The 16787-nt window shown below is 36.2% G+C and overlaps 1 protein-coding gene across 1 annotated transcript in view; it reads left to right on the top strand.

Moving 5' to 3' along the window:
- CNTN5 (contactin 5) overlaps window positions 1-16787 on the top strand; it is a 591619-nt gene that overhangs the window by 522309 nt on the left and 52523 nt on the right. Inside the window, exon 15 of the mRNA XM_085216325.1 lies at window positions 14197-14317. Coding sequence (XP_085072451.1) covers window positions 14197-14317 — 121 coding nt within the window. The remainder of the gene's footprint in view (window positions 1-14196; window positions 14318-16787) is intronic.

The raw sequence follows: 16787 nt of genomic DNA, 5'->3' as shown, positions 1-16787 counted from the left end.
AGATGTTGAAGTGTCCTTATCTCTGAATGCTTTTACTTTCTTAGTACATATTTTGATATCTAAATAGTAATGAACATACATTTTATTTTCCACCTCCCTGCACAAAGTAGATACTAGCTGTCAACTGTTATTAACATGAACAAAAATAATTTGGAAAAATATGCACACAAGTTATACATTACCTGTTTAAGTTAATGTTTCAAATATAAGTACAATTACGAAAAGATAACTTTACATTATAAAACTTGTCAGCTGAATTCATTTCTTCTAACTGGCTTTAAATAAATCGTGCTATACATACATACTATATCAAATTATATATATATATATATGTTTGTTTGTTTTTTTCCTGCTGTTAGTGATTTTGTCTGCTCTTTTATTTGGTTTGACTTAATAAGCCTTTTAGTGGAAAAAGATTAGCAAGGCATGTCTTAGCGTGAAGGTTCTTAGCGTACTTATCTTCATCTGACGAAGTCCAATACACAAAATTTAGATCTAAATATTTAAGAAGGAATTTTTTTTTTAACTACAAGGTTACGACATCATATGATTCAAGAAAATGCCCTATGAATACAATTAAACTTGAAGTTTTTTTCTCAGCATTTCAAATATAAATGTGTTATCCAGTTCCTTCAGTATATTTTAGAATTTCTATGTTGAAGGGAATTTCTAATCATTGAGAAAGCCATTTCTCATACAAAAGTAAATTTAATAAAATTAATAAAATTAATAAAATAAAATTAAATTTTTATTATATATTATTATATGGAAGTATTCTTCCATAATTGCATTTCTTCTAGAAACAGCCATCACATTGATAAAAATAAGGTCTGTTCAAAGGGAAAATTTGGAGTAGGACATACTGGGGCCTATATCCAGACAAATATTCATGCAGTCATAATGGAATCAATACTTAATATCTAAATGAAGTAGTAAAAAAAAAATTTTTTTAATGAGTAAATATTTGCCATCTTCAGAGCTGCACAAGCCTGAAACATTTCCTAAATGTTTTCCTAAAGTGTACTTTTTTTTTTCTTAATGATGGACTTCAGCTGATCACAAAATAAAATAAAATAAGATAAAATAAAATAAAATAAAGCTGAATTGAAAGAAGAGAAGGCAAGAATAATTTGTGAAATATATTAAAATTAAGTACTGCTTAGCCACTATTACATCAGTGTTAAAATAATAAAGTACTATAAAGCATTAAAGAAATTACACAATGAAGTCAGGGACTCTTTTTTTTTTAATTTTTATTTTATATTTTACAAACAGGATTAGTTTGATTTTGCCTTTGTGAGATTGCTCACAGAAGATATTGCTATGTCATTCTACATTTACTTGCATTCCTAAATCATTATAAGACAAGGAATTTATTTTCTGTTTTATGACCTTGGATGAACTGGAAAGGGCTGATGATATGTGCTGACAGGCAAAAGTGGGACAGGATAAATATTCTTTTCTAATACATAGATACCAAATCTTAACCATATTAGAACAGTCCTTACCAAAATTTTCTATATCCTGTTGAAAGTATTATCTGATATATCCTTCTCCTTCTTTGACATCAGTAGTAAAAATCTTTGCAAAGAGCTGCTTACCAAAGGGCATATCTTTATGCCTATGTTGTCCCAAAATCAAGTTGAATTATCAGATGCAAAACCTCACAATAGTAATTGTGCAAATAGAGTACATCTGTGTACAATTGTGCAAACAAAGTACAGTCTGACAGCCATTTTAGGGAGAAAATCCAATAATAATTCACATAGCTATTCACTTCCAGAACCTCATTTACCTTTCTGTTAATCACATTTGTATAGTAAATTAGTCAAGAGGATAAAAATATATTTCTTTCATTGAAACCTAAGATATGACCAGGTATTAAAGGAAAGAAAAACAAAATAAACCTCTTGAGTCTATCCTATCAGGTAATCTCCTTTAATCCATCCATTCTCAAACAGACATATTCATTAAAATTACCACATTAAGAATGCAGTGAAAAGGAATCTAAAGATCTCTTGAAATATAATAAAATTCAATTTTTATCCCTTATTTTCTTTGAAAAAATACTTCTTTATTGCATGTGTTGATCATGTACAATTTACTTTTCATTTCAGTACATCTAAGAAAAATATATATCCTTTGTGTGCATGACATTCTATAATTACACATCTATTTTTTGTTGCACACACTGATTCTTCACCAGATGAAAAATGTTCTAACTCGTTTGGGTTCAGTCTATTTGGTTGAAAGCCTGACAAATTGAAGATTATTTGAATGGGTTTTGTTAATAACAAAACTACTCTCAGCTTCTTAACACCAGTTGCACTGTATGCACTTTCACCATGGCAGCTCCAGGTGTTAAGTATGATAAACATTCTGATGCTTAGTGCAATATTGTAAAAGCTATCACCTAAGTAATATTTATTTGGGTCATAGATAAATTTCTACTTGGTAAAATTGTGTGTTCCCAAGTAATCTCAATTAACTGGAAAATTTATCTAATACATATTGTTTTCCTTGGTTTTAAATTATGGGGGCTACTCTGAAAGTAATGTCTCATTTTATTATGTTGGCCCACAGTGTCAGAGGCAGATGGTGGTAGGGTAGTAGAGAATCACAGAATCACAGAATCATAGGGATTGGAAGGGACCTCCAGAGATCATTGAGACCAACCCCCTCTGCCAAAGAAGTTTCCCTACTTTCCTACCAGGTTGCACAAGTAGGTGTCCAGGCAGGTCTTGAATATCTCCAGAGAAGGAGACTTCACAACCTCCCTGGGCAGCCTGTTCCAGTGCTCCGTCACCCTTACCGTGAAGAAGTTCTTACGCACATTCGTGCAAAACTTCCTGTGCTGCAGCTTATGTCCGTTTCCCTTCATCCTGTCTCCACGTACCACTGAAAAGAGACTGGCCTCACTACTATGGCCGCCACACCTCAGATATTTATAAACCTGGATCAGGTCCCCTCTCAGTCGTCTTTTCTCAAGGCTAAACAGACCCAGTTCACTTAGCCTTTCTTCATAGAGGAGATGCTCCAGGCCCTTCACCATCTTTGTGGCCCTCCGCTGGACTCTTTCCAAGAGATCCCTGTCTTTTTTGTACTGGGGAGCCCAGAACTGGACACAGTACTCCAGATGAGGCCTTACCAGGGCAGAGTAGAGGGGGAGGATCACCTCCCTCGACCTGCTGGACACGCTCTTCTTCATGCACCCTAGAATGCCATTGGCCTTTTTGGCCACGAGGGCACACTGCTGGCTCATGGCCAATCTGTCGTCCACCACAACAACCAGGTCCCTCTCTGCAGAGCTCCTCTCCAGCAAGTCATCCCCCAACCTGTACTGGTGCATACAATTATTCCTCCCCAGATGCAAGACTCTACACTTGCTTTTGTTAAACCTGGTTTCTTACTGCCCAGCTCTCCAGTCTGTCCAGGTTTCGCTGAATGGCAGCACAGCCTTCAGGCGTGTCAGCCAATCCTCCCAACTTCGTATCATCAGCAAACTTGCTGAGGGTGGCCACTATCCCCTCATCAAGGTCATTGATGAAGATGTTGAACAAGACTGGACGCAGCACCGACCCCTGAGGAACACCGCTAGTTGCAGGTCTCCAGCCAGACTCTGCACCGCCAACGACAACCCTCTGCAGTCTGCCAGTCAGCCAGTTCTCAACCCCCCTCACTGTCCACTCATCTATCCCACACTTCCTCAGCTTTGTTATAAGGATGTCGTGGGAGACAGTATCAAATACATTGCTGAAATCAAGGTAGACTACATAATGCTCTCCCCCCATTCACCCAGCCACTGACACCATCATAGAAGGCTACCAGGTTGGTCGAGCACGACCTCCCCTTGGTGAACCCATGCTGACTACTCCTGATAACCTCCTTTTCTTCCAGTTGTCTGGAGATGGCATCCAGACAAGTTGTTCTATCACTTTTCCAGGACAGAGGTGAGGCTGACTGGCCTGTAATTACCTGGATCTTCCTTCTTGCCTTTTTTGAAGACCGGAGTGACATTGGCTATCCTCCAGTCTTCAGGCACCTCCCCCATTCTCCAAGACCTCTCGAAGATGACAGAGCAGTTCAGCAATCACCTCCACCAGATCCCTCAGCACCCGTGGATGCATCCCATCGGGTCCTATGAATTTATGAACACTGGTGTTTCCTAGGCGCTCTCGGACTGCCTCTTCCCTGACTAAAGGAAAGTCTTCCATTCCCCAGACCCTCTCACTAACCTGCAGGGTCCGGGATAACCGAGCGAGAGCTTTTTCACTGAAGACAGAAGCAAAGAAGTCATTCAGTATCTCTGCCTTCTCAGCATCCCCCATTACGAGGACACCCCCCTCTCTTAGTAGGGGAGCCACATTCTCCCTAGTCTTCTTTTTACTGTTAACATACTTAAAAAAGCCTTTTTTATTATCCTTTACCACCTTTGCCAGAACCTTCCCACAAATTTTCCATTACACAATGTTACCATGTGACAGATGGCAGCAGGGGGACAGTCTGACAAATGGTATCTGACATGGAAGTGCGTATGAAGCAAAGATGTGTCCCTGAATTCCCTCATGTGGAAAAAATGGCACCCATTGACATTCATTGATGGTGATGAATTTATGGAGACCAGGCAGTGGTGTGAGCATAGCAAGATGGCGGATGGCATGTTTCAGCAGTGGCAATAGGGCCATGTAAGACAAGCCATGTTCTGGATGGCCATGCAGATATTTACTAGCATGACATGCAGGCCCTTGTTCATCACTGATGGAGAATGCACAGCTAATGATGGTGATTATGTTGAAAAATAGTATTTTGTAGCTATTTTGAGAATTTGTTCTATCAAATACTTTTGTAATTGTGTTTAGTTTCCATAACTAACTAGGAAGCATTGCTTTTGGAGCAACCTACATATATATTTATTAAAAAAAAAAAAAAAAATTGCTATCATTTTCCAGATTGAGAATTAATTTTTATGCAAATTAAAAGTGTCCTTGTTGCTATTTCCTTAGCTATGAAAGATTTTATACCTATGGCAATGTAGATACTTCAGGGATTTGTCTGGCAAGAGGATAAATGTTGTATAGTTGTCAAATTGCACAAAGCTGTGCATGAAAGGAATATTAAGGGAAAGAGACTAAAATCCATTGGGGCTATTGCTGCAGTCTACATTCAGACAGGAAAACATGCAAAATCTTTTGCATGCATAATTCTACAATACATTTGGTAGCAGAATTATCATTCAAAGGGATACAAATATTCAGGGACTCTTGGCATTATAAAAATCATACTTGATCTACCAAAAGACATTATAACATTTCAGGATCTGTGAGGAGGTAGTCCCAGTAATTAAAAAAAATGACATTCCATGGAAGTCTGAACTGACAAGATTTCCTCTGGCAACAACAGTGAACATTTTGGTGCAGAAAACATATGCTTTCTTGTTTCTGTTCAAGTAGCCTTGATTCTCTATCTTACTCTTTTTTGTCAAGTCTAGAAATCCCATTCAAAATCCTATTCATCACTGATGGAGATTTGCTTTTTTGAGGTTTCCAGTTAAGTTAATTGACCTTAATTTTCACTAGGAGGTATCACTTTTCTAGGTAAAAACATCTGATTTTGTGTGTAGATTTTCATTCAGCTATTCCCATTCCAAACTTGTGTTTCGAAGTTGATATTGTTTTTATGGCAGCTAAGCACAATGATTTATTGTGGTCATCCACATACTGGTAAGCAGCAGCATTTCTCTCAGAGTCCCTCACCTTGATCTGCATGAGTGTCTTTCACTCAGTGACTGAGGAAAGTGTTTTAGTTTCAATAACTTCTTGGTCTTTGGTCTTAACTGAAACAGCAACGATGGGAAGCAATAAACATAAACTGTCAAGTTGAATTTTTCAGTGGTCGTTTATCCAGACAGAAGTGAGTTAAAATCTACTGTTTCACTTAGAAAAGGCTATAGAGGACTGGACAGTACATTAGGCACTGGCTAGAACTAAAGACCTCAATCTAATAGCCTAGAAACTATGGGAGAGTATGACTTTGCATCCTTCCCGACTTTTTCCTTTCTCTCCTCAGTTTGTTTGTAGAACAACAATCACATTTCAGTTAAGGTTAAAATTTCATTATCATTTTCTAGATAGGCACCACTAAGTTCTACACTATGTAGAATCAATAAAACAGCAGGCTATTAATAAAATCTTTGCTCTTTATTTGACATAAAACAAACAAGACTAATTAAATAGGGCCCTACTTTAACACCGACCCCAAAGGAAAACCATAGTTGGCAAAAGTGTCGTAGAAGAGACATGCTCTGTGCATAGAGGATAATTCTCTTTCAGGCTAATACTGATACATCCAATTCACTGCAAGTAGCCATAATAGTTACCTAGTTGTTGAAAAAAAAAGAACGGAGATCTAATTAATCTATATCTAGATATTTCAACCCTGTTCTCAGTACCAGATTTTGCCTATTTGTGACTCTACAGCAATTAAGTACTTGAAAGATCTGAAGTAGTTTCCAAATGAAATTGTACCTTGTCTTTTGAAGTATTTCCTGTAGTAATAGAAATTTCTTGTGTATCAAGGAGGGGACAAACTGGAATAAGGATATTTCAACAGTTTTTATTTTGTGATTAGTAGCTACAAACCAAAAGTCTGAACACAGTGAAGAATGTGGATTAAGAAAACCCTTTACCATGCACTAATTCCAGGCTATAAAAAATTCCAATAAACAGCTTACATTTGCAGACATATCTTTATGCCATGTTAGAAAAGGATAGTGAGTATTTCCCAGAATCAAACAAGCGTGTAAACTGGTGTTCCCAAATGCTATTTTTGGCTATGAGTAAAGAGTGAGAGAAGGTAATAAATAGCATGTGTTCTCTTTCATTTTACATTGGAGCAGGGAGATAACTGAGCATTTTGGACAATGTGAGTCTCTTAACCTCCCTGAATCCTGATTTCTATTTAAAAAAATAATAATAAAAATGATTGCTACTAAAAAATAACATCCAAATAAATTTTTATACTGGCTTATTCAATTAAAGTATTTTTTCCTTTCCTTATTTAAAAGAAATACACTATAAAAAGAAAAAAACATTCTAGAGTATATACAAGATATTTCACAACAGGACATTCTTTATTCTTTCCCATTTAACTGCTTGGCCCTGTGTTAATCTGGGCTGTAACAGCACCACTGGTGCTTTGAGCATCTGATTAATATGGCCTAATACTAAGACTTCTGTGCAGTGTGTTTTTCACATACAGTTCTGGAATCTTGCTTCAAACTGCTGTTCCTGATCATCTCTGGTAGGATTTCTCCCTTGCACTTCTTATGCTGCTGCTCTTTTGTTTCTGATCTTACAGCCTTGCACCTGTAAATCCCAGTTGTATTCCTATAGCAGAGTCCTATGGAAAGTTCCCAATGGCCTGAAAATCATTTGGATTTCCTGCTTCCTTTCTTTGTTCCTCATTTTGTAGATTTTGAATAATGTTAGAGCAAAAGAAAGCACAGTGTGCAACAAAGTAAATAACAATCAAAAAACTACTTTAAAAATATCTAATATGTCTTCAGAAGCTTAGCAATCCCTCAATGTGCAGTATATGCCCTTAATTAACATATTCTAATCAACACTAATCAATAAAAAGATTGGACAGGTCTCAGAGAAAAGGATAGAGCACTAAGAAAAAAAGACAGTAAAAACTGACACAATTCTCAACTTCCTCATTGTCATCTTCTGCACTGGAGAGAGTCCTGAGAGGAGAACTCACTCTGGCTGGCCAACAGGAAGAGTATTCCCTTTTCCTTTTCCTTCCCCTCACCCTTCTCCCAAGTATGGCTGTCACAATCTCCTTTGTGTTAAATGCTAATGTAACCCATCACATCTGCTCTTCATGCTTCCTTTTCATGTGTCTTCTTAAATGCCACAATTCTTACCACTGGGTTCTACTTTCATTTCTGGCATCTTCATCTGTTGCTGTCACCACTCTTACATTCAAATCACATTTTTATGATTTATTTTTCTCCTCTATCTACATCTTCAAATAGAGCACAGGTATCATATAAATCATTCAGTCTTGTTTGATCTCCTAAGCTTTTTTCCTAAATCACTTTCTTTTCAGTTTTCAATAAAAACTTGATCTATGATTTTTTTCACAAATCTACTCTAGCACCTGAGACGTTGATTCCCAATACTCATTTACTTCCATCTCTTCTACCTTCTCTCAATACAGTGAATTAGATTCATTTGCAGCAAATCAGGCTGCACTTTAATGTCCACTCTGTTCACTCCAATACCTACATCTGTTCCTATCCAGTAATTCCCTGGCAAAAAACAAGTTTTTCATTATTCCTGTTTTGTTTGTTACAAAGCAAAGTACTCAGAAATACTGCTTCTGGAAAGGCCCACATCCCCACTTGAAGATTCTCCTAGATTCCACAGATCTGAAACTTTGAGAACTGTCTCTTTTACAATTTCTTATAGTAGGGACAAAGTGAAATATGTATAACCAGATGGTTCTCAGCCAAATGGTACCAGCCTGAATGCTAGTATACTGCTGTTCTTATTGTATTATATACCACTAATCACAAGAAACAGTAACAGTAAGGAAATATTTGATAAAAATGCTTATATGGTTAAAAGATGAACAGCAGTATATACCTTTCCATGATCCTTACATCAACACAAAGACCTGTTTTAAAGAAAAAACATTAAATATTTGCAATTTGTAAACAGCACGAGCAAAGAGCAGGCAAGTGGTTGATGTCTTAAAGCTAAGAATTTGCATGAAATGGCATTTACATCATCCTAAATGTGTTTTGAACAGAGATTGGCTGGAAGCCAACAATCTATCGTACTCTACATATAAATTGTCGGCATAGTTTAAAAGAGCTTTATTGTATTGTTATTTTTCATTTACTGTTGATGTTACAAAGCTAACATTGCCATGAGCTTATTTTGTAAGATGATTATTTTACTTCAGATAAATTCACCAAAAATAAACTCCACTGCTAATCAAATATATCAAACAAACAAGATTCAGCTGTGAAATCATTTTTCAATTCACCCTGACTGACTTTATTTCATTAATAAAGACTATTCTGCTAAATCCAGTAATGTCTGAGTCAGGAATTCACCTGTGTTCTAGATGTGAAAACCCTCCCATATATTCTGAATAACTACTTAAGCTAAAGAAGGTCATATTAATGGCTGTGGTCTTTCTTATTTAGGATCAAATCACTGTCCTATTTAATTACAGAGCATTGTTCTACTCTTCTCAGTTTATACAGAAGGTGACTTGATAACATCTTTTCAAGCTTTTTGTACCATGTATCAACCATTCTCTTCTATATAGAAACTCCCTTTGTAGGAAAGCATCTTCACACCTAACTCTCAAGTGAGTAAGATGAGAGCCAGCCACAGCCAACCCATGCAGTTGCAATAAGGAACTGAGTCAAGCACTAGTTAGGCTTTTGTCATAAAAGTTTTCCTGTAATGGCAATCAAGCTTTGTCCACTCCTTTCCCTGTTGATTTAACCTTTTGTTGTGTCGTGATCTGTTACAACAGCCTCACTAACCTTTTATCTATGTTACTCTAAGCAGGAGATGTTTTTCACCACATGGTGGCCAGATGGAGTTCCCATTCCCAATTCATGACACAAGTAATGCTAGACCCCATGCCTCTGCAGTGTAAAATCATCTCTATTGATTATCCAGGGTTTTAATCTACCTTTTCTTTTTGTCCCTCTTGACAAGGTAAAACAGAGCTACACTCATAGAACTGCAGCTGGAGTGTGAAAAGGTAGTACTATGACCAGTGTGGAAAATGACATGTATTAGAAATAGATGATGTGAATGCAGGTGAAATGAATGACACTATGAGGAGAAAATGATTTCTAAGTTTCATGCATGTTTTGCAGATATGATTCTGCAGTTTGAACAGATGTGAAGAGCTGTGCAATAATCAAACCAATGTTTAATTCTTCCATGGAAGAGATAAGGAGGAAGTAAAGAACAGACTTAATGGATGCTAAGAAAGGGCTCTGCATTATAACTGTGATCTCCTTTTCAAGTGTAGGCAGCTTATATGTAGTTCTTGTGCAAAACTTTTAAAAGAAAAGATAGGATACTGAATGAACTACCTTGATTTGGAGATAAAAACTCAGAAAATGAATGGGCAGATTAACATGGAGGTTTCCTAGCAACTGGCTCAAGGTAATGAACTCAGTCACACAGGAAGAATAAGCAGAATTCTCTGCACTTTAAGAACCGTATGTAGAGGTTGCTTCACAGCAAAGCAATTCACATCTTCTTAGGATTTATGAAACAGCCAGGAAAAATCCTAGTACAGCTTCTTCTCAATAAGAAGGTAGGATGGATAAAAAGTATTAACTACTGCATTACTTTCTGGTTTCATGTCTTCTCTGCAAATCACTAGCATTAAGGAAATGGATGCAAAAAAACAAATCCAACAGAATGATGCTCACTGAGCAAAATATGAATATTACATGCTCCTTGAAACATTTTTGAGTTTGGGGAAGTACCTTTATGTTAAAAGTAAACGTATATATAAGTGGGATTAGCTCTGGTGAAAAAGTAGTTCAAGAAGCACCTTAGTGGTAATTCTAATTAGATACACTGAAGACATAATTGTGACCTCAGATAACATACTACATACCACACTGGAGCAGCAAGAAGAATAGATTCTTCACATGCTTACAATACTCGCAGCACTGATCACTGGATCCATGCAGAACCTGATTAATGAGATATTCTGGAGTATAATATAAATGGCACAATGATTTGTTGTCCAAGAAAGAACCATTAGTCATGACAGATAGCATTAGTAGCTGTGTTATTATTTTTCAGCCTGTTAATGAACACAGGGAATGTGTTCAGCTTTACAGTAGGTTCATAGCTGATGTTGGCCTTGGAGCTTAATTTTGTCTCTCTTTATAATCATTAGAAGTTGACTGATAAATCTGCCTTCTCTTAGTTAAATACAAGGTATTTTCCACACAATAGACACTTATACTGAATAAATACAAGTATTTATATACTTGGCTAAATGTGTTATAAATGTTATTCTGAACAACAATGAATACACTTGCTAAGTGCAAGGACTTACACCTGTATTGCAGCAACCCCAACTAATAATTCAAGCTGTGGGATGAAAGGATAGATCACAGCCCTGCTGAAAAAGACCTGGGGGTACTGGTGGGTGGCAAGCTGCACAGGAGCCAGCAATGTGCCCTTGCAGCCCAGAAAGCCAACCATATCCTGGGCTGCATCGAAAGAAGGATGGTCAGCAGGGAGAGGGAATTGATCCTGCCCCTCTACTCTTGCTGGTGAGGCTATTGCAAAATGTGCTCTGTTTAAGAACATCAAATTAATGGAGTAACATGCAGCTTTTCAAAATGTACACTTAATATAGTGGAAATATAAATGTAGACAAAATTAGACACACTAATTTTGGCTTTCAGTAATATTGGAATCACATAGTCACTGATACCTCAGGCTGTTCTGAGTCGTATAGCCAAGATGTGAGCTCTTGCCATACTACTTGCAATCTTCTCACTTGTTCTGTGTCTTGCCTAAAGGGGAAAGAGTGCTTTTGTTGAAATGTCATTTTCCACTGAAAGAAGACAGAAAAAAAAAAAAAAAATAGAGACAATTTCTGACCTTGGACATTTTTCTTAATAGAGTATCTGCTACATTCTTTCTTAGTAGATTTTTAAAAATGAATTGTAAATTTTAAACAAGCATCTGTAGTAATATATTATGGAGATTGGCTCAAGATATAGACAGCCAGCACATCAGTTTGACCATAAGAATTTACTGAAGCCTTGAACCTCTTATTGCAAAAGTATCCCAAGATTTGCACTACTAAAAAGCAAACCCAAGAACAGAAAAAAGAAAGGTAGGGAAGTGGTGGGATTGGGGCACAAACCTTGAGTCACTGATATTGTAGCATCTTTTCTTTGAAATTCTCATTGTTTTTAAACCAATTTAAAACTCCAGTGCATTCTTACGTGCATTGAGTGTTTGGCCTCAGCCTCTCCTTTCCTGGCTTTGTTCCAGGACAGCAGAAGTTCAGAGACAAAGCTAATTTTCAGCATAGATAAATGTGATGACAATCCAGGCACCACTGTATTGACAGTAGTTTAAAAAATGAATTGGCTAAGGGGGAATCTCTGTATTAATCAACACAAGATAACGAAGATTCTATTATGGCTTATTACTACATCTTCTAATACCTTCCTAGTACCTTTCCCTTCATTCCCAACAATGAAGGCTGCTTTAGGGTCAATATGGAATAGTCCTCACTTTCTAGTGGATGAGTATGAGCATAGAAATAGCACTTGCTTCACTAATGAAGCCTTTGCTTACTCTTTCTATATGTTATGTAACTTTGTACAAAAATAGGATGAAATCTAGGAATACAGTAGCATTTTATCCACAAAGTTAGACATTTCCAAACTCCTGCTATATAAAATTTGATTCTGAAATTTTTATCTTATATAATGGTATAAAGACCCCCAAATTAGTAAAGACATTTGGTGCTATTGAACAGCAAATAATTCTGTCATTTTTAAAAGGCCTGATCAGCTCCTAGTTATCTAAATAGAATCTAAAATATCATTATCCATAATAATAAAGCTAGTGTCTAAACTTATATCCATCTGTATTAAACATATCACGAGTAGTTTCTTTCCACTCATATGCCCTAAAACAACCCCAGTTGCATATCCTGTTTTGCTGCATTAAATCCAAGTGTTTCATGGGTACCTTTTTACTGCACTGTTCTCCACTTAAAGCAGTGATTCTTGCCATGTCTGCTCGTCTGCCCAGCTACACCAGTACACAGATATTAAATATATATATTTTTTTCTTTTTTCAAATATTACTATGATGTATATAGTCATGAGCCCCCTGGAAGAGAGGATGGCAGCCAGGATTGCTCAGCTTCTGAGCAATTAAACTAAATGGCCTTGACTTTCCACCTCTCTTTTCCCTCTTTACGTGTGAATATGCTTTGGTAGAGATTTTGCCTTGGTTATGAAAATTAAGAGAAGACTAATTAGCCTAGAAGTGGCCAGGTTGTTGTACTAGATGAACTTTAGAGGTCCCTTACTAATGAACTGTTCTAATATAAAAGCAGTTTATGCAATAGTTTACAGTATGAATTGTATTTAATAAAAATATACTTTGTTTTAGTATAGATTATTATAGATCATAATTGAGAAAGTAAACTGTAATTCCTATACCATATGCTCATGCTGGCCTTCATTCACTCTTATCTGATCAGTATAATATAACAATATATATACAATAATATAACAGTATCTAAATCTAACTGAATTATTTCCTTTTGTATATATATGATGAAATAAGATGAAACTGACTCTAGTAAGTTTCAGATAAAACTGTGTATGTGTAAAATCTGATATTATCATTTGAGTTTATTAAATAGTACAGATATTTCTAAAAAAAGCCGTCCATTCTCAAAATAAATGACTGTTCCATCTTCCAAGTTTCTGCTCATAATTCTGGGGGGCTGTAGTTACCATTGCCTAGAATACTGAAAAACAAAAATCTGAACTAGCTTTCTGTGCACACATATCCAGGGTTTGCATGTTTCAGATTTCAATATGTATAGGTTCCAGCAGGGAAAATGAGAATTTGTTAATATTTTCTTGATCTTATTTAGTATTAATTTCTCCTTCGTCAATAAGAATCAATTAACATCATCTTTTAAATGATCTTAATTTCATTTGAGGTACATACTCCAAATATGATTGCATTGTAGAGAAGAGGAAGAGGAAGGAAGACTCGTTTTCATTTCTAAGAGCACATTTGCAATGCCAAGGATTACATCAAATATTTCTGTTTTGCTCTTTAATTAATTTCTTTGTGTTAGCTTGGATTTATTTTCTTTGAGCATGCAAATATCCATGGAGTGCCTTAATCAAAATCAAAGTTATTAAAAACCACAAATCCTCTTCTTTAGTCCTTATTAATAACTGTATAAATGCAGTGTGCTGATTATCTGCTGATAATCCTCAAAAGGGGATATTAAGGAACATAAATGTTGTAAGATGAAAGCTGCAGATGTGAATTTCTCACGCTGCACAAAACACTCTGTGAGCTACCTTGAACACACGGATTTACTAAATTTTAAATGGGTTTTTCATGCCTGTTTCAGCAAGCGTCCTCGGCAGACCTGATGATCAGGAACATCCTGCTGATGCATGCCGGGAGATACGGCTGCAGGGTCCAGACTGCAGCAGACACTGTGTCAGATGAGACCGAGCTGCTTGTTAGGGGTGAGTGGCCTCAAAGCACCGTCAGTGCACCAGGGAATGTAAATGAAATCTTAACAATTTGCACAAATGTAGGTCTGTATGTAGGTAGGTATGATGGGTTCTGTGCTTTTTGTGCGATTCTCTGCATTTCACCTTGAAGTCAAGGCATCCTCCCAGGTTTAATGGTTTAGAAATAGTTACCCTTTAATAAAAGGGACCATAAATAATTCTGTAAAATGAAAGGTACAAACAGCAAAGCAGGAGCTCCATAATAAGACAGGGATCTTTTTTTTTTCTCACTTGGAACTGTGTTCACCAAATTTTGACAGCATCTTTAGGCCCAGTTTTGTAATCTGTTGAGTTGCTCTATCTCCCATTTAACACTTCTGATTTCACACAGTAACATGTGGTCAGTGTTCTGCAGGACATAAAACCAGAAATAGGACACCATTAGCCTGCAGTAAAGCCAAACTTTAATCTTTAATGCCATATGTACAACCCCTTATGCAGAGTACGCCTGTGTTCTGCACTCCTTGTATGTGTGTGTGTATGCTTAATGAACAATGGGAGCTGAGAACTTGCAGTTCACTTTCCAGCAATATATCTGGAGAGTGCTGCAGTGCCAAAATTCACAGATCTCTGCAGGATAGCAGAGCAGGACAGTCTCACTGTGGATTACACGGCCTTTGAAAGAATAAATTGAGAGAGATATTTTATTATCATTGATAAAAAAATGAACTTCAGTTAAAATATAAATCAAAATTATATAGAGATTATAATCTTTCAAAAATATTTATTCTATCACATTTCATCACTTCTTTAGATTTGATGTTTTCATATCCATCACTTTTAGGATGAATATACACTTGAAATGATAAAGAATGTTTCTGGTTGAGTGCAGAGCTCTTCACGTTTTGATGAGAGTAGCTGCTAAATATTTCCATAAAGTCATTTTGAGGACCATCAACTTTCTATGAGCTATGGCACTACTGGGATGGTGGCATTAAGTTTCCTCAGCATAGGCACATAATGCCATTTTAGCCGCCTTATGAAATCTGAATCGACCTTGTGGGTTATGCAAGACTTATGTTACTTTTACCTCCCTCAGACAAGAGCTGGAGGCTCTATGGGTAGGCAAGGCAATGCCAATTTTAATGCTATGGAATTTATTAAGTGATAAAAGTTTCTTATCTTACTACTGTCTAGAACATTTCAGACCAGCTACTAAATTGTATATAAATAGGTTTCTTGAATTTGGAATAGAAAATAAATATTTATCTGAAGAAGAGGTTTGAGATAAATGTAAAAAAAGTGTATTATAAGAAGTATCAGAATGTATGTATTCAAATGCCACATTGCCATGCCACCTTGCTCATGAAATTAAAACTATGACAGCTTTATAATAGAATTTAAATTGAAATATACTTTGCTTAAAATGTTCATCCCTTATTTTTATGATTTAATAATTATAGAATGCAGTAAGAAAAGTTTATCCCTGACACAAACTGCTTTACATTGTGTGACTGCTTTTGTCTTGATGTAAAGGTAATTTTCCATGAAAATACAGAATATGGGGTTTGCTGAAGTAGTTAATCTTAAGACATCTATGCGTAATAAATAAAATAAATTCCTACAGTGACAGTATTTCTTTCACAAAAAAAAAAAAAATGTAGGATGACTTTGTTTTTTATTGCAGCAAATGATTAAAGGCATTGCTATTTAATGCCAGGCTGGATGTGGCTCTGGGCAGCCTGGTCTAGTGTTTGGCAACCCTCCATATAGCAGGGGGTTTGAAACTAGATAATCTTTGAGGTCCTTTTCAACCTGGGCCATTCTATGATTCTATGATTCTATGATTCTATGATTAAAGTACATTGCAGAGTCATTAATGATTACTCTTCATGAACATCAATGTTGCAAAAATCCAAAATATTTAGGAGAATGTAATGTGTCTTTCCTTACACTGTTAGAAGAATTTCATTTTGATTTCTATATCGCTCATACTTTTTTATTCACTCATCTTTTTAATGAGGGCACTCAGTAGCCTACAATTTGATACTCTTTGAAGATCCCAGATTGCAACTTCTTTCAAACATCTTTAAGTTTAGCTTTTGGAGATATTAGGCTTTGCTTGGGGAAACAGATCAGCAATAGATCTTTCAATAACATGTCAGCATACTGAATAATTCCACCTCACAAAAGAAAATGCCATCTACAAAAACAAAAAACAAACAAACAAACAAAAAAAACACAATAAAGTCAGTGAGATACAAAGCTATATTATTATTTATTCCCAGTATAGTTTTCAGTAAAATAATTTCATTCTATTCACATTGAAAACAATTTCCTGTTTTAAACTTTACAACCCATGTCAAAAGCAAGATACCAGGAATCTTGTTGTGAACTCTGGGAAGGGCCAACAGAAACCAAGTTCAGCACATCCGTGAAAATGAGTAAACTGATAAAACTGATAGTCTGCCAGTATACATAT

The sequence above is a fragment of the Meleagris gallopavo genome, chromosome 1, assembly GCF_905368555.1.
Source record: "Meleagris gallopavo chromosome 1, MGAL_WU_HG_1.1, whole genome shotgun sequence".
Classification (NCBI taxonomy): Eukaryota; Metazoa; Chordata; class Aves; order Galliformes; family Phasianidae; genus Meleagris; species Meleagris gallopavo.
Note: the sequence above shows the minus strand (reverse complement) of the source record. Positions and strands in the feature narration are given on the sequence as shown.